General features: G+C 36.1%; 1 protein-coding gene across 12 annotated transcripts in view; it reads right to left on the reverse strand.

The window, feature by feature from the left end:
* Positions 1-2205: 2205 nt before the first annotated feature.
* NEK1 (NIMA related kinase 1) overlaps positions 2206-22809 on the reverse strand; it is a 206772-nt gene continuing 186168 nt past the window's right edge. For 11 of the 12 annotated variants that reach the window (XM_063076750.1, XM_063076747.1, XM_063076748.1 and 8 more), the window contains 4 exons: positions 22183-22313; positions 21893-22025; positions 3897-3924; positions 2206-2575 (listed from right to left, as the gene is read on the reverse strand). In XM_063076750.1, the coding sequence (XP_062932820.1) occupies positions 2518-2575; positions 3897-3924; positions 21893-22025; positions 22183-22313 (350 nt within the window). In that variant the 3' untranslated portion in view covers positions 2206-2517. Of the gene's footprint in view, positions 2576-3896; positions 3925-17132; positions 18558-21892; positions 22026-22182; positions 22314-22809 lie in introns of those variants that run through there. The other variant, XM_063076753.1, reaches the window with a different exon arrangement.

The following is a 22809-nucleotide window of genomic DNA, read 5'->3' on the forward strand; positions in this document are numbered from 1 at the left end:
CTCTTTTTATTTTAAGAATGCTTCCTTCATTTAATGAATGAGTGAGGCTGGCAATCGATTAAGTTTTAAGTGCCAAGACACAGGATATGATTCCTAAAAATAAAGCAAAATAATTTGAATGTAATTTAGAGGTAATTGTAATAGGAATTTTATTTTTTGGCAGTTGGCCAGTACAAGGACCAAACTCTGGACCTTAGTGTTTGTAATAAGATTTTATTCAAACTTCCAAATATAACGATGTGACCTTATGAAAATCCATCTGAACACCAATTTCTTCATCTATAAAATAGGGGTAATTCATGCCAACATCACAGAGATGTTTATTTTTATTTTTTGTTTGTTTTTCTAAAAGATGGCCGGTAAGAGGATCTTAACCCTTGTCTTGGTGTTGTCAGCACAATGTGAGCTAACCGGCCATCCCTATATGGGATCTGAACCTGTGGCCTTGGTGTTATCAGCACCACACTCTCCTGAGTGAGCCACGGGCTGGCCCCACAGAGGTGTTTTGATTCAATAACGAGGCTTGTGATAGTTACAGAGGCTGCAAGGACAGATGTTTCCCAATGCCCTGATTTATTTATTTTAAAATTTGTATTGAATCTTAATTGATTATACATATTTTGGGGGTTCAATGTTGACATATGTTGATCAAATCAATATTACTTGCATATATATTGTTACAAATCATACTTATTCTTTATGCCCCTTGTCCAATCTCTCCCCCTCCCCTTCCCCCTCCCCCCTCCCACCTCTGATAACCCCAGATTTCTTCTTTCCTTCTGAAAGAGTAATGGTTACTCTGTTGATTTGTTGCCTAGACGATCTGTCCAATGCTGAAAGGTGTGTTCAGGTCCCCCAGTATTATCGCAGAGCAGATGCTGCTTCTGTCTCTCTGGAACAGGCTTGGTGGAGACAGACATCCTCTTCTTTTCTTTGGTCTCTGCTGGTGGCTCTCCTTGTGTCAATGCACTCCAGTGGCTGGTGGACCATCTGCACGGTGGTTGTGGTGTCTAGCTGCTTTCATGGCAACCGAAATTATTATTGTGGTGGATGTGGTGGGCCATCCACATGGAAGTGATGTTTTTGGCATGCTCCTTACCTAGTTGCTGGTGGCTCCCAACACCATGCCTCAGGACCCTGGGCGGGCCCCTTGGCATTGGTGGTGTGCCTGGTTGTGGAAGGGGGTCTGGTCCCCAGATCCAAGCCTCAGGGCCCTGGGTGGGCCCTGTTGTGCCTTATATAATCCTCAAACTGCTTTAACCATTATCATCTCTGACAAAGATTTAAAGAGGAGTCTATAAGAACTGTAAGTAGTAATGGTTGCTGATGCTAGTAGTGTGGGCTTGAGAAATTACTCCCTTCTTATTGACCCTTGCTGTCATCTGTAATGGGGGGTATTAGACTAGATTAGGTATCTCAGTGGTTCACTCCAGCTTTAACCTTTAGAGATTCTAGTGCAGTCTTTTACTTATAGCAGGGAATTAAATGTTTGTGACAGTAATACTTTTCTTGGGGAAGATATGGAAATGTGGCTGGTAATTCCAGTATTTTATTTATTTAGGCTGGCTGGTACAGGGATTCAAACCCTTTGACCATTCTGTTGTAATGCTATGTCCTAACTAACTGAGCCAACTGGCCAGCCATCTTCAGAATTTTAAAAGGAAATCAGAACCCTAATATATTCAATTCTGGGGAGAATTTTCAAGAGTAAATTTTACTCTGCACATTTAGAGAGTGATATTTACTATTTTATTCAAGGTAGATAGATCTCTCAGGGGTAGGTATCATATATATGGTTTTTATACTTCAAAAAGTTATTATTTATGAAAAAATCATAGCTTTTATGCTTCATTTTGAACCCTTATGATGTTGGCAGTCCTGCCTATTAAATTTTTATATGCAAAACATAGGCAAGACTATATAATGAAATCATCTACAATAATGAATTCATAAATCCCAATAAAACATAGCATTTTATCAAAAGCAAATGACAGCTCAGAATTATGTTTTTGTTGATAAATTATAAGAATATTTAGTTATTACTCAAATTTTAACCAGGAAATGAGCAGTTTTGAAGTCTGATTTTATTTGTGTACATGTTAATGTAATACTAATATTCTATATTGATTAAAATTTCTCTGGTTAATAGTTTTTCTGTAGAATATGTAAAATGAATAGTACTTCTTTTCCTTTTAACTGCATGAATATATGTTCATATATTTCAATTAAATTGAAAGTTTCTTTCTCCTCTTTCTACATTGTTTCAAATGGGGTGTGTTATTGATAGTGAAACTTAAAATAGGTTTTAGACTGTTGGTCAAAACTTTACCCAAACTGGAGGGGGAATGAAGCTGTCTGTAGTAACTGATAAGGCTTTGGGTTATATACCGTTAGGGAGAGGTTCCATGTGTTTTTTGTTGTGTGTTTTGGTTAGATAAACATACTTTTCATAAAATGTAGCTATGAGGAAAAAAGGGTGTGTGTGTATATTGCCTGTCCAGGATCTGAATCTTCTTCCTATGTTTGCAAAATTCTCCACTGGGTAAGTGTGGAAAGGAGCAGATTCTTCTTTTCACTATAAAAGATCGACAGATCAGATCAGAAAAAAAAGATTAGAAAAAAATCAGTACTCATTTTCCCAGTCTCCCTTGCAACTAGAGAAAGACCAGATGACCTAAGCACAGCCAATGAGAGGCTTCTACCCAGAACTTTGAATCAGGAGCACTGACAGAAAGAAAAGAAGGCTGTGGGGAATGCATTCTGTTGGCAGCACTGGCAGCAGCACCCAGTTTCCAAGGGCAGCAGGGCCGGTTTTCCTGAAGATTTCTCAAGTATTGTTCTCCAGCACTCCTGGTGATTTCATGATCTACCGAATATCCTTTAAGTAACTTCCTTTTCTATTGTAATCAAAACCCCAGAATACTAAGGCTATATAAACAACTTGATGAGCATGCTTTGGGTGGAAAATAGCACAGAGAACAGGAAAATTGTCCATTATTAGGTTTTGTCAAAGGAAACGGACAAGGTGCTTTGGTCTTTTGTTTTCGTTTTGTTTTACCTTCCTTCTCCAATTGATGTTTGTTGCCATAGAAGATTATATTCTCTTCCATAGGATTCTCTTCCATAGGATTTAAGACAGCTTATAAAGAAATGTATAATACACCAAGATCACATTAAATATAGGGAAAAATAATTTGCAACGGGGAAAAAAATGATAGATATATAAAATAGAGCCAGGAGTAAAGTTAATGCCAGAACATATACGATGGAGCCCTACATATACTTGTGAAACATTAAGCAACAAATTTGGTTCTAAGCTTTCTACCAGCCAACAGGGAAAAATGTGACCAATTACACAATTCATAGTTAAAACACAAACTAGTTGCTTGTGAGAAACATATCTATTTCTAATATTAAGACTAGATCATAATTTTTCCCAAGTATCTCTAACTACTAGGGTATAGTGTAATAAAACGAGCACAAATCTCAACAAAGAGGGGTTGCAGGATATATTTACTGCAGTAAGTAGCTATGTTTGGAGTACCTGAGTTAGGGAATATCTTTCAATCTCTTCTATTTTGCTTATCTTTCTGTGTACGGGGGCTGTTCAAGATAAAACTTGAAAAAAGAAGAAAAGGAAACTTACATATATTGGGTGCTTACTGTGGGTCAGACTCTATGTAATGCTTTTTTTTTTTTTTTTGTGATTGGCCAGTGCAGGGATTCAAACCAGTGACCTTGGTGTTATAACACTGTGCTCTAATCAACCGAGATAACAGGCCAGCTGCAAGTCATTTTATGTCATCTCACTTAATCTCAACACTTTGAAGCAGTCCCATTTTACAGATGTGTAGACTGAGAGGTAACTTGAGCTAGGTTACCAGGCTAGAACTCACTTCTCTCTGAAGCTCCATGCTGGACACCCTAGGGAAACAAAAGGGAATTAATTATAATCCCTTTCCCAACAATGGAAGTCACAACTTAGTGTGTTATTCCTTGTGATATTTTGATTAGGTGAGTGTGTATTTTAAATAAACATGAGAATTCTCTTCCAGATTTCTGTGCCCACTATTCAAGTATTTATTCTGCATTTTATTACTTATTTTAGAAACTATATTGTATTTTATAATGGCCTTTGGCTAAGATAATGAGCTAGTTGGCTCTTTAAATTTTAAATCTTCGAAGTTAAAGAAGCTTTGCACTGGGAATTCATTTCCAGGAAGAGGAATCGAGAAGGAAATAAGACTAAAATACTTATGATATAATTCAGGGCCCTTAAAAAGTAACCACCCCCAAGCCTTGGGCCTTGGCCATGTCCCCCTGACATGCACAGCCAGCCCAGCAACAACCACTGGGCCTGTGGTGGGGAGCCTCGGCCACACCCCCTGACACCTGAAACCAGTCCAGTGGTGACCACCAAGCTGCCACAGGAAGCACCTTGGGCTCTCCCGAGCTGGGGTGGTGGGGGGCCGAGGGCCTTGGCTATGCCCCCTGACACACACAGCCAGCCCAGTGACAACCACTGAACCACTGCAAGAAGTGCCCTGGGCTCTCCTGAGTTGAGGTAGTGGGGGCCCAGGGGCCTTGGCCACGCCCCCTGACATCTGCACTCAGCCCGGCGATGACCAAGCCACCACTGGAATCCTCCTAGTCTCCCCTGTAGGAATGAGGGGGGTGCCACAGACCTCAATCCCATCCCTCCTCTTTCCTCCTTCTTTCATCCCATTTCCTTCTCCTTTCCCCTCTCCCCACTCCCTCCCAACTGCTCTGCAACAACATCCTAGAATATAAAAAAATAATAGTAATAAAATTACATTTTCTTTTTTTTAAAAAAGAAAAAACAAAAAAACCCCCAAAGTAACCCCCCCCCTTCTGTGATCCCTCTCTTGCTAGTCTGAAACAGGGCACAAAATCTACACAGCATTGTTTCTTTGTGTAACTTTAATTTAACACAATTTAAGAAAGATTGACCAATAACAGATTTACATAGGTATAAATGACAGATTCCAAATTGACTAGCTATTGCCTTGGAAAACAGAAGCATGGTCTTCACAAGTAGGAAACAGGACATGCAAGACTTCCTGGGGGTGGGGGTGGGGGCTTCAGCAGGCAAGGGGCAGAGTGAGGTGCTGACTATTCAGAAAAAGTGAGTTGTGAGTAGAGGAGCCTAGAAGACAGATTTCACTTTTTTGAGAAGAAACAGTTGATAGTAAAGATGCTCCTCAACTTACAATGGGTTTACGTCCTGATAAACCCACTGCAAGTTTAAAATGTCAAAAATGTATCTAATACACCTAACTTACCAAACATCAGAGCTTAGTCTAGCCTACCCTAAACTTGCTCAGACACTTACTTATCCTGTAATTGGAATCATCTAACACAAAGGCTATTTTAAAATGGTGTTGAATATCTCATGCAATTTATCAAATACTGTACTGAAAGTGAAAAACCAAATGGTTGTATGGCTACTGAAGTATGGTTTCTACGGCTCCATCGTTGAGGTCAAAAATTCATTAAGTCGAACCATCATAAATTGGGGACAGTCCATACATGGAAGAATAGCAGATATATTGCTGTGATATGGGACTTGGAGAGGGAGAAGCTAAAACTGAGAAACTGAAACTTTTTCCATGTCTAATCTGGAGAAAAAGCCAAAAGTATTCATCCTATCAAAGCAAGTCTTTTCTGCTCTCCTGAAGATCTATAGGTCACCTTTAATCAGGAACTTCCATTACAATTGTCTAAAATTTCAATGTTCTAAGACACATTTTTGTGCCATCAGGACAAATAATCAATTCGATTTTTCAAGTCATTGTGATTCCACCAGACTGCACAACTTGGAGCTTGGAGGCAATAATAGCGACCAGCTTATGCAGCTAATTAGCTGGTGACCTCTTTCAGAGTGACGTCAAGGAAGGGCACAACCAGAGTCACGAATACTGCATTTGGCAGTGCAAGGAGCCGTGACTGCCAAAAGGTGCTGTTTGTTGAAGCATGAAACGAAACCAGGGCAAGATAAAAAGAGCTTAGTCCTTATAAAAATAGTATTGTTTTTCATTAACGAGCTCATTTTAATCAAATGCTCTTAATCAAGCAAGCTTTTCTCTACTAAAGTTTTAAATTTCCATTTTCAGGTAACAACCTTCCTGTGACAAATGTAAAAGTTATCTGATGAAGCTCAATAACTTTTAATGGAATGCTAAAGGGAGTTAATCATTTTAATTGCTTTTGTCTAATTAATAAAAAAATACGAGCTTTATACTGAAGATAAATTTTATTTTCTAGAATTTCGACAGGCTGTAAAGATATCTTTACTCATTCATTCAATAAACATTTGTTGAATACCTAGTATAAGCTATGCATTGTGCCAGACACTAGAAATGCAAAGACGAGTAAAACAGTCCTTGCTCTAAAAACCTCACAAAGCCTTTAGAGAAGGAATATCAAATCAATAATTTTTATGCCGTGTAGGAAGTGCAAAAATTTGCATTATGCATAATATATTGAGGGATTCACAGAGAAAGGGATTAGCACTGTTTTGGAATAATAGGAGGTTATGGAGAATGTTGAAAAAGATTAAAGGAGCTACCACCAAACGGAAACTCAACTCCTGAATATCAGTATAAACAAAAGCCCAAATCAGCATGTACCAAACTTCCATCATCTTTATGCCAGTTTAATAATTTTTTCCTTATTTACATATCATTTATGCCACTATTTACTTGATATTATTTTTTAAAATGACTCACTTAAAAAAAATAAATTCAGGGGCCAGCCCGTGGCTCACTCGGGAGAGTGTGGTGCTGATAACACCAAGGCCACGGGTTCGGATCCTATATAGGGATGGCCAGTTAGCTCACTGGCTGAGCGTGGTGCTGACAACATCAAGCCAAGGGTTGAGATCCCCTTACCAATCATCTTTAAAAAAAAAAAAATAAATAAAATAAATAAATAAATTCAGTCTTTGATGTGCTAATTACATTTTTCTAACAATATTTGCAGTGGACAATGTCCCCTCTCATCACTTTTTAACATTTTTGTGTGCTCTCTAGGCTTCTGTGTGCTTTCGCTTCCAACAGTCAACACTTTCTTTGGCCAACTTCCCTTGAGCTACTGAAGTCACTTTGCCTCCATTTGGAGAGCCCCAGTATCTGAAATTTAAGTCCTGGGCATGGCATCTAACCAATCCTGAAAGGTATGGGAGCGTAAAAGCCCAGCTCCCTTAGTCAATCAGCCAGAGTTCCCCTGGGAGATCAGGCCAAAGTTACCCTTTGCAAAACTGTGCCTTAGATTGTACCCATCCCTGTCCTACCCCTACCTTCCTCTGTAACAGTCTCTCCTGGGGGCACTTCCTTAATAAATCATGTGCATACAAATCCTTATCTTAGTATCTGTTTCTGAAGCACTTGATTTAAGAAAATAGGAAGTACCCCAAACCCCACCCTCACAAAAAGGAAAAATATTCATGCTTGTACTTACAAAACATCTTGTCTACCTACCTCAGTGGTACACAGTCTATACCACTGAGGTAGGTAGACATGATACAGTATTTTGTCTAATCTGACAGTTACACATATTGTTAATTCTACAGAACAGAAAACTCTTAGTTCTATGGAGGGGCTATTTAATGAGACTGATTTTCTTGATGGAAAGCAGTCTTATTTTTTTTAGCTATATCATCTCTATTAATTTGCTTGTTATCACCAATCCTTTAGCTACCTGTTGTTGTCTTCTGCTAGTCCTCAGCCCAAAGGTCCTGCCTGCTTCAGGCCTAATCTATGTGATTCTCCTCTCCCCACACTGAATCCCATTTTCACATGCCGACTGTTCTTTATATTGGAAAATGAATTCTGCCATCTTTAAAAGAATTTTTTTAAACCAGCAATTCTCTTTTGGCAAGCTTTATTAATTCTAATTTATAATTCTAATTTATTATAATACAAATTATAATTTATTTATATAAATTATATATATGAATTATTTACATAAATTTATATAAACTATAATTTTATTTATGTAATTTATTTTTTGTCATTTTTCTTAATGGGATTATTAGAGACCTGAAGTCATTACAATACATATTTGTGTTTACTTGCCTATTCTCTGTTCTCCCACTAGAAGCTAAGCTTCAGAGGGTAGGACTTGGCTTATTTTATTATTGCTGCATCCCAATGCCTGCAACAGGGCCCAGCACACAATAACACTCACATATTTGTTGAGTAAATTGTGTGGAATTTTTCAATAACATAATTCCAAGTTCAATTCTCTATTAAAATATTTCCTGTGATTATTGAATATGCCTGTATATGTCTATCATGTTTGTATAGGTATGCCTGTGACTCTTAAATAAAAACATGATAAAGAGATCAACCATTCCTTATCTATCCTGGTCATCTCTGAGGATCTAAAGTCTTTGGCAAATCAACTTTTATACTCCAAATATTATGTGTGCATACTTACATTTTACCGTGAATAATAGATCATACAGTGGAACTGAGATTGTCTGCACTGCTGGCACATCTGATCTTTCTTCAGTCCACTACTATGAATAGTCAGAAAAGGAAATGGAAAGCACCTAGGATCATGGCAACATTTTGGTTCTTAAGCTGGTATATGGGTGTTTATTTTACTATTATGCATTATAAATTATAAAAATTACATATATTCCATATTTATCAGGTATTTCATTAATTTTAAAAAGTTGATTAAAGTAAATCATTGAGCTTTCTTGTTAATATGAATGTATCTGATATTTGTGGCTCCAGACCAGAATCTACTGATAACCAACTTCAAATAAATTACACTTGCAGAACTACATGTTCTACAGGTGTGACCTGTGAATATACAACCATCTATTGTTCTTAACTCATGGCAAGCAGGAGAGTACTGAGATAAACAACCTGATTCCTAAGGTCACACGTGGACCCTCACAAAGATGTTCATTCTCTTAGTTGGTACGTTAACAATATGTACTATCCATAATGGTTTTACACAGAATGAAATTTTTACCAAGAAGGAAGGAGAAAAAGAAATTCAAGGAGTAATGAGGAGAAGGAAGAAGAAAAGAGATGAGCAAATTGAGATCAACTGAAATAGGAAGTTAAGTCAAGAACTGATCATGAGTAATGTATGTCCCCTATAAATCCCAGAAAGTACAAGATAGGTTTCCCACGGTGCTTGGAAGGAGGGCTCAACCATTTTATTTAAGTTTTAGAAGAAGGGATTTATTAGGGCCAGCCCGTGGCTCACTCGGGAGAGTGCGGTGCTAAGACCAAGGCCACGGGTTTGGATCCCTATATAGGGATGGCTGGTGAGCTCGCTGGGTGAGTGTGGTGCTGACAGCACCAAGCCAAGGGTTAAGATCCCATTACTGTTCATACTTTGAAAAGAAAAAAGGGATTTATTAAGTACCTATTATACATAGGCCCTACATCCGGTGCTGAAAATAAGCCTTATTTCTCAATGTTGGACTTTTAATACCTATTCTATTTCAAAAATTTTTTTGTTGATTCCTATTTACTTAAACATCCCTATTAATTTGGTTCTGATTTCACTTTGGAAAGAAGGTAATGATGATAAGTGTAGAAAATTTCGTGAAATTCTGTGCCACCCTAGTTAAAAATACCATGTACATACAAGGGAACGAAACACATTCCAAGTGTACAGTTTTATAAATTTTGGCAAATGTAAACATTTGTGTAACTAAATAAGTTCCATCTCACCTCTCCTCAATTATTCAGCACCCTCCCCACCTAGTCCCAGGCAACCATTCGTCTGCTTTTAATCACTACAGATTAGTCTATTCTAGTTTCAAATGAATGGAATTGTACAGTATGCACTGTTTTGGCAGCAGTTTCTTTCACACAGCACATTTTTGTGATGCGTATTGTATAATAGCTCATTCTTATTTATCACTGAGTAGTATTCCATTTCATGGATATACCACAATTTTAAAAATCCACCCACCAGTTGATGAACATTTGGGTTGTTTCCAGCTTATGAACAAATTCGATATGAACATTCAGGTACAGGTCTTCATGCAGACACGTTTTCATTCCTGTGACATAAATACCTAAGAATGTAATGGCTGGGATGTATGCAAGATGTACGTTTAACTTTTAAAGAAACTACTAAACTATTTTTCCAAAGTGGCTTTATCACTTTACGTTCCTGCCAGCAGTGTATTATACCTTTCTCTGCACCACGTTCCTAACAGTGTTTAATTTCAGTTATTTTAGGGAGTATGCAAGGGTATCTTGTGGGTGTTTTCAGTTGCATTTTCCTAATGAATAATAATAGTATCATTTCATGAGCTTATTTTCATCCACTCATCTTCTTTGGGTAGTCAAATATTTTGCCCATTGTCAAACTGAGTTGTTTGTCTTATTGTTGAGTTATATGTATTTTTTTTATATATCGTAGATAACATTTTTGTCAGATACATTTCTAAACATCTCCTAGTTTGTGGCTTGCCTTTAATTTTTTTAAGTGTCTTTTGAAAAGTAAGTTTATAATTTTGATTGTCAAATTTATTTTTTTGTTTTGTAGTTCATACTTTTTAAGGTCTGTTTAAAGAACTTTTGCCAAACCCGAGGATAACTAAGATTTCTCCTGTGTTTTCTTTTGACACTATTGTATCTTTTGATTCACAAACATGGTATATATGGCCACTTAGATCTTTAATTTCTCTCAGCAATGTTCTGTAATTTTCAGTGCACGGGTCTTACACGTTTTGTCAAATTTATCCCTAAGTATTTCATATTTTTGATGCTTTTATAAATGGTATCTTAAACATTTCAGTTTCTGATTATTCTTTGTTAATAAATAGAAATCAATTTTTAATATTGACCTTGTATCCTGCAATCATGCTTAACTCTTTTTTTAGTTCTTGTAGCATGTGTAGACTCCTTAGAATTTTCTACATGTCATGAGTATCATGTCATTGTTATTTAACTTCTTTCTTTTAAATCTATAGGCACTGATTTAATTATTATTTTTTGCATTATTGCAAAGGTTAGAACCTCCAGTACAAGTAGACTGTGCAAGCAGAAATCCCCGTGTTTTTTTTACATTTAGGGAGAAAACTTTGTTTTCACCATTAAGTATGTCAACTGTAGGTTGGTTTGTTGTTTAGATGACCTTTATCAGACTGAGGCATTTCCCTTCTACTCCCAGTTGGCAGAGAGATTTTTATAAGAAATGGATGTTGGATTTTTCCCAAATGTTTTTTCTGCATCTATTGAGATAATCATATGGTCTTTCATTTTTAGCCCGTTAATTTGACAAATTAAATTGATGGATTTACAAATGTTAGAGCAATCTTGCACTCTTGGTATATATTTTGCTTGTCTATGATGCATTGTTCTTTTTATATACTGTTGCATTTGACTTGCTAAAATTTTGTTAAGAATTTTTTCATCAATGTTCATGAGGTGGATGAGTCTGTTGTTCTCCTTTCTTGTAATTTCTTCTTTTTGGTTTTGGGAACAGGTGTTCTCAGAACAAGTGAAAAAATGTTCCCTGCAATCCTTTGAAACAGCTTGTGTAGAATTAGTACTATTTCTTCCAGAAATGTTTGGTAAAATTCATCATTGAAGCCATCTGGGCCCAAAGTTTTCTTGGTGAGAAGGCTTTAAACTAAAACTCAGTTTCATAGTTAGATATAGGGCTATTAAGATTTTCTATGTCTTCTTGGGTGAGCTTTGTTAGTGTCATGGACTAAATGTTTGTGGACCACTCCCCCAAATTCATGTTGAAGCCCTGACCCCCACTGTGGCTATATTTGGAAATGGGGGTTCTAAGGAAGTAATTAAGGTCAAATGAGGTAATAAGGGTAGGACCCTGATCCTATAGGATTAGTGTCCTTGTGTCCTTATAAAAGATAGCAGAGAGCATCCCCTATTCTCAATGAAACACTGAGGAATGGCCATGTGAGAACACAATGAGAAGGTAGCTATCTACAAGCCAAGAAGAGAGCCCTTATCAGAAACCAAATCAGCCAAAACCTAGATCTCGGATTCCTAGTTTCCAGAACTAAGATAAAATAGATTTCTGTTGTTTAAATTACCCAGTCTATGGTTTTTGTTATGGCAGCCCAAACCCATACAGGTGGCTTTTCTTTCAACAAATTTCATCATTTTATCATTTTTACTAAGTTGTCAAATACTCATATATTGGCAAACATTGTTCATAATATTCCCTTATAATTACTCCATTTAACGTCTTTTAGGTCTGTAGTGACTTACCCTATCTATTCCTGATATTTCTAATTTATATTAAGTATTTTTAGTGTAGCTAGAGATTTATAAATTTTATTGATGTTCTTAAAGAGCTAGCTTTTGGCTTCTCTGATTTTCTCTGACTACATTTCATTGATTTCTGTGCCTTTTTAAAAATATTAATTTCCTTTTTTCTGCTTGTTTTGGATTTAATTTCTTTCAAAACTGTTTTTTTAATGTAGAAGTTTAAGTTATTAAATTGCTTCTTTTACAAATGTTTAATGCTTTGCAGTGAAATGTTAAAATTTCACTCTAAGCTCTGCCTTAGACATCCCACAAATTTATTTATTTATTATTTTTTTTAAAGGATGACTGGTAAGGGGATCTTAACCCTTGCCTTGGTGTTGTCAGCACCACGCTCACCCAGTGAGCTAACCGGCCATCCCTATATGGGATCCGAACCCGTGGCCTTAGTGTTATCAGCACCGCACTCTCCCCAGTGAGCCATGGGCTAGCCCAACATCCCACAAATTTAGATATGTCACATTTAAGTTTTCATTCAGTTCAAAATATTTCTAATTTTGACTGACTTTTGATTTGATCCCTGAGTTATTTAAAAATGTGTTTAGTTTCTAAATATTTGATGAATTTCTAAATTTAAAATTTCTTGATACATATTTAGGTCTGAAATATGGTCTATTTTGGTAAATGTACCATGTACATCTGAAATATTATTGTTTTGCATGGAGTATTTTATAAATGTCAATTGGGTCTAGTTTACTAATGCTTTCATGAGTAGCAGATCTGTTTGTTACATATGTATTTTACATCTAGAATTTTTACTTGGTATATGTACAAGCGTGTTAGAAAATCTGATATGCCTTTCTTCTTCATGCTTATGTTTTCCTCTACCTTTTTAAAAGTATAGAGAATAACTTTTAATATCCTTGACTACTAATTATATTACCTGCATGATTTTCACTGATAGATTATTCTCCCTAATACGAGTCATATTTTCCTGCTTCTTTGCATGCCTGGTAATTTTTATTTATTATTTTTTTTTTTTTGTCTTTTTCGTGACCGGCACTCAGCCACTGAGTGCACCGGCCATTCCTATATGGGATCCGAACCCGTGGCGGGAGCGTTGCTGCGCTCCCAGCGCCGCACTCTCCCGAGTGCGCCACGGGCTCGGCCCATGCCTGGTAATTTTTGACTGGGTGCCTGATACTGTGAATTTTACTTTGTTGAATGCTGACATTTTGAAGATTTCTTCAACTACATTTGAGTTCTGTTAAGTTCCTGGGAAACAGTATGGTCCTTTCAAGTCTTGCTTTTTAGCTTTGTTAGAACCAGAATAGCCTTTATCTGGGGATAATTTGGCTCCACTAATGATGCAATGCCTTTCTGTGTCCTATGCCCCAGGTGTTAGATCTTCCTGCTCGGGCTGGTAGAAATACAAAACTATTCTTGGCACTGTATAATATTCGAGGATTATTTCACTGCTCCTTTCTAGTGGTTTCCTTCAGTCTTAAGTAGTTTCTTCATGTGGTGCACTAATCAGTTTTCTGAACACACAAAAGGGTCTTTGCAGATCTCTGGAGCTCTCTCTCTTCCTGTGCAGCTCTCTCCGTTCTAGTACTCTGTCCTGTAAATTCTGGCTGCTTTCACCTCTGTAAATTCTAACTTCTGTCTCCTAAATTTAAGGAAACCCTTGGGCTTTGTTTGTCCACCCCCATCCCATGCTATTTCTGTGCAGTAAACTCAAGGAATTACAGAGGTCACCTCATTTGTTTCCCTGCTTTTGTGGCACTGCCCTTTGCCCACCGTTTGAAAGCCATTGGTTCATGTACTTTGTCTGGTGTTTCAGTTGTTAAAGGTTAGAGGAAAATCCACTTTCTTTTCCTTTATCATGGCCAGAAGTTTAAGTCAGAATTCATTTTTCATCATTCTTGAAATATATTTTTGCCAAGTATAAAACTGTGGAATGACAGTTATTTTCTTTCTATTGAAAGTATTATTCCACTGTTTCATTACAACAGTTGAAAAGCCAACTGTCAGTCTCTCACATTCCTCTTAAGGTAGTATGCCTTTTCTCTTTGGTTTCTTTTAAACCTTTTTTTCGTCTTTGATTTTCCATGGTTTCACTTGGAAGAGACTAGGTGTGTATTTCTTTTACTTTATCCTGCTTGAAATTCACTGGGCTTATTTAATCTGTGGATTGGTGTCTTCCAATAGTTCTGAAAAACTCTCAGCCTTTAGCTCCTCAAATAACTTTACCCCATTCTTTCTTTTTCTCTGGGATTCCAATCAAACACATTAGACCTTCACACTGAATCTATGTCTCTTCTCTACTGTACTTTCCATCTTTTTCTGTCCTGCATTATAATAATTTCTTCCAATTCTTTAATTCTCTCTTCTGCCATGTAGTTTGCTGCCAAGCATGGCCACTGAGTTTTAAAATTTTGATTAGTATATTTTTTCATGTATCGGGGTACTCCAAAAAGTTCAGGAAAAGATTCATATTATTTTATTTATTTATTTTTAAAAAGATGACCAATAAGGGGATCTTAATCCTTGACCTGGTGCTGTCAGCACCATGCTCTCCAAAGTGAGCTAACCGGCCATCCCTATATATAGGGATCCAAACACGTGGCCTTGGTGTTATCAGCACTACACTCTCCCAAGTGAGCCATGGGCTGGCTCTCATATCATTTTTTAATTTTATTTTTCCACGAATTTTTTGAAGTAACCTTGTATATGAATTCGATTTGGTATTCTTCAAATTTAAATCACTTTTTAGTTTTTCTTTCCCTATAGATATTTTCAAGTTTGTTGACCATTCTTCAAACACAATAAATTTAGTTTTATTAACTTTTTGGTGGCTGGCCAGTATGGGGATCTGAACCCTTGCTTGACCCTGGTGTTTATAACACCATGGTCTAATCAACTGAGCTAACTGGCCAACCCTAGCACAATTGTTTAATAATACTTGTCTGGTAATAATTCCAATATCTATAGCCCATGCAGAACCTGTTCTTATCTCCCACTTATATGGTCTTGATTTCTTTTGTACTATTTTGTCTTTGACTTCATATCTGTCATTGTTCTTGAAAATTTATTTATAGTGATTTCAAGACAGAATAAATGTGCCTGTCTTCAGAGAGGCACTGAAATGGCTTCTGCCAGATTCAGTAGGCACTACCAGTTGGGGACCACCTCAAATTATGTTTGAGTCTACAGTTCCCTGGCCCATCCAGGTTTGGTGCTTAAGGCACAAAACCACTTGAAGGTTGGTCTGTGGGCAGAACTTCTTTGAATTTTTTGTCCTTTTATCTTTTTGCAGTCCCTCAGTTTGTGGTTGGGTTTAGTTACAGTCCTCTCTTATTGTGAGAATGTGACCCTTTGGGGTCCCACCTACATTAGGGTTTCCTATAGGATTCTCCAACTTGGAGAAGGCCCTTGGGCTTGCCTTTCATCCCTCTTGCCCCATGGACCCACTATACTGAAGTGTGAGGTACTGAACATGCTTTCAGGTCAAAGGTGGCCTTTTTCTGTCCAATATTCCACTTATCTCCCTGGGTTGAGGCCTTCTCCAATTGCTTTGACCTTGCAATTCATTATCTTTTTACTTCTTCTGTGTTTTTTTAGGTGTATATCAAACAAACACACACACACACACACACACACACACACACACACACACAATCTTGAAAGATCCATCATTAATATACTGCTAAGGGTTAGGCTATGTATTAATTTATGGGGAAAAAACACAACTTTATCTATAATTTAAGAACTGTTTTCAAGAGGGAGGTTAATTAGAATAGCATGCCTAGTCCCAGAAATAGAAAATATTAATAGAATTCTTAATGGATTAATGCTAAGTGTACTTCTACCTATCAAATTTATTCTCTTAAAATCCTCTATAGGAGATCAATTTTAAAAGAATGTGCAAATAATAGCAAAGTGTAAGACCTGGGAACTGGTCTGACCTTTACGCAAGTGACTTAATTTCGTCTTACAACTCAATGTCCATGCCTGTTAATTGGAGATAAGACTGAACTACCTTTTTTTTTGTTTTGTTTTGTTTTGTCTTTTCCGTGACCGGCACTCAGCCAGTGAGTGCACCGGCCAGTCCTATATAGGATCCGAACCCGCGGTGGGAGCGTCGCTGCGCTCCCTGCGCCACACTCTCCCGAGTGTGCCACAGGCTTGGCCCAAGACTGAACTACCTTGATAGTTCTTTCTAGCTCTAACATTCTAGGAATCTACAGATGCTTCCACATGTTACCTCCTATACCTATAATAGACTTACTGAACAATAACAGCCCTCTGCCCCAGTGGCACAACCTTTTCGTTATAACACTCCAGAGCTACTTACTACCAGTTGACTGGAGATGGCACAAATCCTGTTTGTCACCCCTATTCCTGCATATATGACATCTTTTGAAATATGGCTAAAACAACTTTTTCTTTCTTTCTTTCTTTTTTAAAGATGACTGGTAAGGGGATCTTAACCCTTGACTTGGTGTTGTCAGCACCACGCTCAGCCAGTGGGCTAACCGGCCATCCCTGTATGGGATCTGAACCCAGGGCACTGGTGTCATCAGCACCACACTCTCCTGAGTCTCACACGGGCCGGCCCTAAAACAACTTTTTCTACTTATTTCTAATAGTTGTAATAGTTTAAGAATTAACAAATAACCCCCCAAAAATCATTACCACCTTTCAGGATTGTAGAAAATTAAAGTGCAGAATTCAAATGTTCTTCCATTAAAAGCAAAACGAAACAAAACAAAAAAAGGGAAATCATCAGGTATAAAACCAACCAAAAGTATTCTCAGCTCTGTGTAAAAGCATTCTGTTGAGAATAGGGTTAACAAATAAAAGACATTCAACAGTATGCTTCAGGTAGACAATAAAAATTTAATAGTAATTTAACATTAATATCATAAAATAAACATAAAAATCAAGTGGTTAGTTTTTGTTTTTTGTTTTTTTTAAAGATGACTGGTAAAGGGATCTTAACCCTTGGCTTGGTGTTGTCAGCCTCATGCTCAGCCAGTGAGCAAACAGGCCATCCCTATATAGGATCCGAACCCATGGCCTTGGTGTTATCAGTGCCACACTCTCCTGAGTGAGCCACGGGCTGGCCCTCAAGTGGTTAGTTTTGGATGTTAGACATACATAATAACTTCAACATAGTACTGATAGTGCTGCAAGATAGGATTTTATTTTTCAAAGTGTAGATTATGCCAATCAAGCTGATTGTCCTTAGAGGTTCAAAAATTCTGCTTTTATTACTAAAAACATCTGGACTGTAGACTTCTGTAATGAAACCATTAATACTTGGCATATTGCAATTGAAGCTGTGTAACAATCATCTTAATGACCTAGCTAAATCCTCACATAATGGAAATAATTAAAAGAGGCAAACATTCCCCGCTTTGTGATACTATTTACCGAAACTGTCACAGTGTCAAAATAAAAATGATTCCTTTCTCTTTTTAAACCTCATGTTGTCCCGGAAGCACAGGCATGAGAGGAAGTTAAAAACCAAGAGGGCAACTTTATGCTACATGCTAGGTCAGTGTTAAAATTCACAGGCTAATTTTTAGATACCATATTTCTGGTTTTGGTCATTACACAGAAATAGAAGTAATTAACCAACTTCTACAATATCAGTAAATATAATTTTCCTATTCGTTCATAATCCAAATTTTCAATAATTTCTACAGCCTGTTTCCATGAGTTAGCTCAGGAGACACACTGGCTGAAAAGGACTTGAAAATATAAACTTTAAGGCTAAAAATTCCATCTTCCAAATGTAAAGATTTAAATAGAGCCCTTGACAAGTTTATTTAACGCACAATTGTTGGCCTGGATGAAAACAAGTACTAGACAGAAAAAAAAAAAGGTCATGCTAAAATACTTAAATGAAAAACCATAGGCAGGTCTTTCATGACATAGGTAATTTCTCCAACCTAAAGACACATGCTGAAAATCAAAATTAACATTGCATAGTAAATCTTCAAAACCATTAAGACCAGTTCTGTATCAATGTCTCTTATGCTTTGGTTGAATGATTAATAAAGTCTATATTCTATAGGATTTAACTATAGAACTCAACAAACAAAACAGATAAAATACTAGAATCTTAATTGAAAAACGGCATGTTTCTCCATCTTTTTCATGCAATAAGCATGCCCATCTTAAATTCGATATTTCTTATAAATAGCTGCTTTATTTCCCACTGAAGCTTGTTATTCTGATGAGCCAAATTCAAATGCTTTCATATAGTTGAGGATTAAAGAATGTCTGAAGATTATTCATCATTATCTGTAGAAAAAAGAAAAAATTCACTTCATTTCTAATTAAGCTGTATCCACTCAGTAAAAAAAAAAAAAAATCTCATTCTCATACTAAAGAAAAATAGTTTTAATGTAGTTTTTATTATAATAGCAATACTTATTGTAAAATATTCAGACAATACAATGAAGAATAAAGTGAGAAGCAAATATCATCTATAAGCAAGAAACTTCTGTATTCTAGCAAAAGTAATCTTCCATTAAAACCCAAATGTCATGTCAAATCATTGTACTGCTTAAAACCCTTCAATAGCTCCCTACTGCCTCGAGATAGAATCCATGCTCTAATACAGACTGCAAAGCCCTTCATGATCTGGCCTTTTAAATATTTCCAGCCTTACCAAATTTCAGTCCCCATCTTCCCCAACTGCCCCATAATTTATACTTTAATAACACTGAACTGCTTATAGTTCTCCTACTACAATGTTTTGCATCCCTCTTTGCATAAGTACATACACTGATTTGTGGCAAATTCCCATTCATCTTTCAAATACAACTCTTAAGTCTTCTCCACTAGGAAGACCTAACCTGTCACCATTATTTCTTCCAATATAGTTGGATCATTCCTTTATGCAACTTATATACATTTTATTGCTTTCAATGTTACACTTATCACTCTACTTATACTTTACAATTACAAAATGTTTCAAATAATCAGGAAAGTAATAATACCTAGAAACAAGAAAAGTTAATTTTTGCTATATTGGTTTGGATTATTTAAGGAAAACCAGATATTACACATAGGGTACCATTTTTCAATCTTATTGCCCTCTCTTCTTCCCGAGGGGGTATTTTCAGTACCTTGAAACTGATGTGTATTCTTCAGTCTCATTGTTTTTCACTTTTATTACATATGTGCATCCCTAAACAAAATTGTTTTTAAATATGTAAATGGTATCATATACGAGGGGTCTTCAAAAAGTTCATGGGAAGATTCATATTATCTTTTAATTCTATTTTTTCATGAACTTTCTGAAGTACCTCTTGTATTATTTATTCAACTCATCATGTGTTTGAGGCTATCGATATTGATAGATGTAAATTTAGGCCACTCATTTTAACTGCTGTTTATAATTTAATTACATAACCACAGCCCAATATTCCATCTAAAATGAATGTGGAAGGAAGGTATGTGTTTCCTTCTTAGGAATCTATAAGCTTGGGCTGCTAATGCTAATGCTCTCCATGAAGACTTGGTGGTCCCTGCCAGTCTACCATTGGCCACAGTTATACTCATCTTCTCATGGAGGAATTTATTAGGAATAATATTAAATAGTTTACACATTTTACAAGCTCTTCTGACTTCAGGATAGTACCTAGTTATGAACTAAGCAGCATTAACTATCAACAGCTGTAGTTATTGATGCTTACTAAATCTATACTGTTAACATTATCAGGGGAGTTGAATAGTTGAGGTTGTCTTTTCAGGACACAGATAATTTCCAATGAAATAAAACAGAAAGGTATTTTAGACAATCTTCTTTTTAACTTGAACCTTAATGACTTGATACAACTTTTGGGTAAGCTAGATAAAAGCTCTCTCCCTTCTTTACCTTCCCCTCCCCCCAACACAGAGAACGAAAGTGTATAAGCACCATGTGCAGATGACGTGGTTTTATTATTATTATTATCTCCTATATATGGCCTAAGGGACAACTGTCTATAAGACAGTTAGATATGGAGTCTAATTACTTCCAATAAGAAGGATTCCAAAACAGTTACTCTATATCCAGTCATTGTCTAACATTTAACTGTCTTATGATTCACCATACAAAATAGCAAGTTAACTTACTCATATGATTCAGTATACGTTTTACAACCAGTTTATTTAGTGGATATATTAGTAAGTTATAATATTTTATGGGCTGTATAAAGATTTTTTAAAAGGGTTGCCAGCGTAGGCATTTGGCTTTAATTTCTTTACATTTTTTTTCTAGGGTAATGGAATTGCTGCCAGGATCTATGACACAGAACTTTGGGGTACTTATCTTGTTTTCATTTGGGTGCTAGAGAAAATCTGATATTGCTTCTTGAGGGGTGTATTAGCCCAGGCTGATTCTTGGCCCTTTGCAGGGGGAATGACCTTCTATGTAGGCGTATATCCTTTTGAAGCCACTCAGCTGTCAAAAGAGAGTGTCAATTCTACCCTGTGGCTCAGTTGTTACAGTTCTCCATTTCAGGAGCAAAGCAAAATAAAAGCTCTCCAGATACTTGTCAAGCAAAATGAAACCCCAAGCACACTGTTGCTGATTACTTATGAAAAGCTCTATTGAAACAATACTTATGGAGAACTGCCTGAAGGGTGAACAGTCTGAATATGAATAGAACTGGTTTGATACCCTCCATAGATTTACTTAAATGGAATCATTCTCTGGCCTCATGCCATTAACTTACACCATGACATATTATGAGAAACAGCCCCATGAAATCCAAATATTGTAAAAATTACTGAGAATATTTTTCATTTTATGATAGCGCTGTTTTATAAGATGGAGTCCAAAGTCTCAATAAAATCAAGAATCCATAAGTTCCAGATAATGTTTACATTTTATATTTTCATTCTGATGATAATAAAATAATCTTTTAATATTTAGAAAATAAGACATCTGTTTTACAGTAATAATTCACAACTGATGGACATTTTCAAAGACTAAGATTTGAGTTTTTTACTGGAGTCTACAGACCCTTGGATTCTTGTGCCTGAAAAAAATATTTTTTCCCTTTAAAGGGATGCACATGTTACTCAAGTTTGAGAAACACTGTAAGATAGTGCCCTCTTTCTTAAGGATCATGGGAAAAACTTTCCTTTGGTTTCAACACCAAAAATAGCTGTCCTCTTTACAACTAACATGTTTTGTCTCATGAACACTGTGACTCATGGGATTAATTAAGTTTCCTGCTTTGCTAGCAGGATCAGCACCAAATTTGTGTCCTGTTTTCAGAAAATTTAGAGAGCTTTTGAACATGAACTTTGTATTCTTCATTCCTGGTTTCACAGGGCACTGGTTGTACTTATTTGCCTAATGTCAACAAGAGGCTTTTAAAAAAAACCCAAACAACTTATTTCAAATGTTACTTATAAATTAAATGATAAATATTGACTTAAAGAACTTAAGGCAATAAAAGCATATGACAGATCAGTAAAAATGTATGTTACAGAGTTAATTATATAATTGCTTAAAAGTAATAGATATGGTTCCAATATAGATTTTATCAAAATAGATGTGATGTAAGGTCATCAATTTACATTTGTCAGTTTGTTTTTCTCACATTTATTTAAAACATAAAGATGTGAGGAAATCTTACCTTCTTGATAGACTCCATCTGCCATGACTAAATGAAGAACCTTGGCATAAAGATGCTGATGCTCATTTCCCAAAATGTTCTGAACTATTGTTGAACAAATCTCAGTATTTTCATCTTCATCTTCATGAATAGCCTATACCAAATTCCCAAATATAAATTAATATCTGAATATTAACTATCTCTAGCACTTATTTATAATAAATCTAATGGCCAATAAAGTTCATGAACATTTCTCTAGTATTCAAAGAGCACATTTCAAAAGCAAATGTTTTAATTGACATTTTACTTACCTTTATTTTCTCATAAACCTCAAAGAACTTTTCAAACCCCATTTCCTGCTCAAGGTGAAGTCTCAGTTCCTCTAAATGGTTAAAGACACTATCATATTCACATTCACTAGCAGTCTCACCATCACTGTTATCTAGAAAGCATAAAGTATATCTTATTATTAAAAAATAAGACTGAATAATTCTTACCATAATAGACTAAAATTCTATCACAAATGAATAATGCCATTGAAGTAGACTACTTCTACTTTCAATATAATTTTTTGTCACTATAATATTTGTCATTTACATAAGTAGTCAAAGTATATACAAAATCTGTCTTAATGAGAATGTTACTTAGGGAATCTTTTCTTTTATAGACATTAACAGTAAATCATGTTAGAATAAAAACATTCCTAGATATGTCATTTAATTTAGTAAAAAAAATGAAAAAAGCATACCTCTACATTCTGCACTGAAGTAACCAACTCTAACTACCATTTTAAAAAAGTTTATAATAAACATGAGCCATAACATGAAAAAGCATGCAGAAGGCAGATGACCTAAAACATACTCATAAGATTTTAGGAAAGCACCTAGAAAGTACTATAAAAGCCCAAAAGGTTTTGTCACGGACATGCTTTGAGATAC

The sequence above is a fragment of the Cynocephalus volans genome, chromosome 13 (genome assembly GCF_027409185.1).
Source record: "Cynocephalus volans isolate mCynVol1 chromosome 13, mCynVol1.pri, whole genome shotgun sequence".
Lineage (NCBI taxonomy): Eukaryota > Metazoa > Chordata > Mammalia > Dermoptera > Cynocephalidae > Cynocephalus > Cynocephalus volans.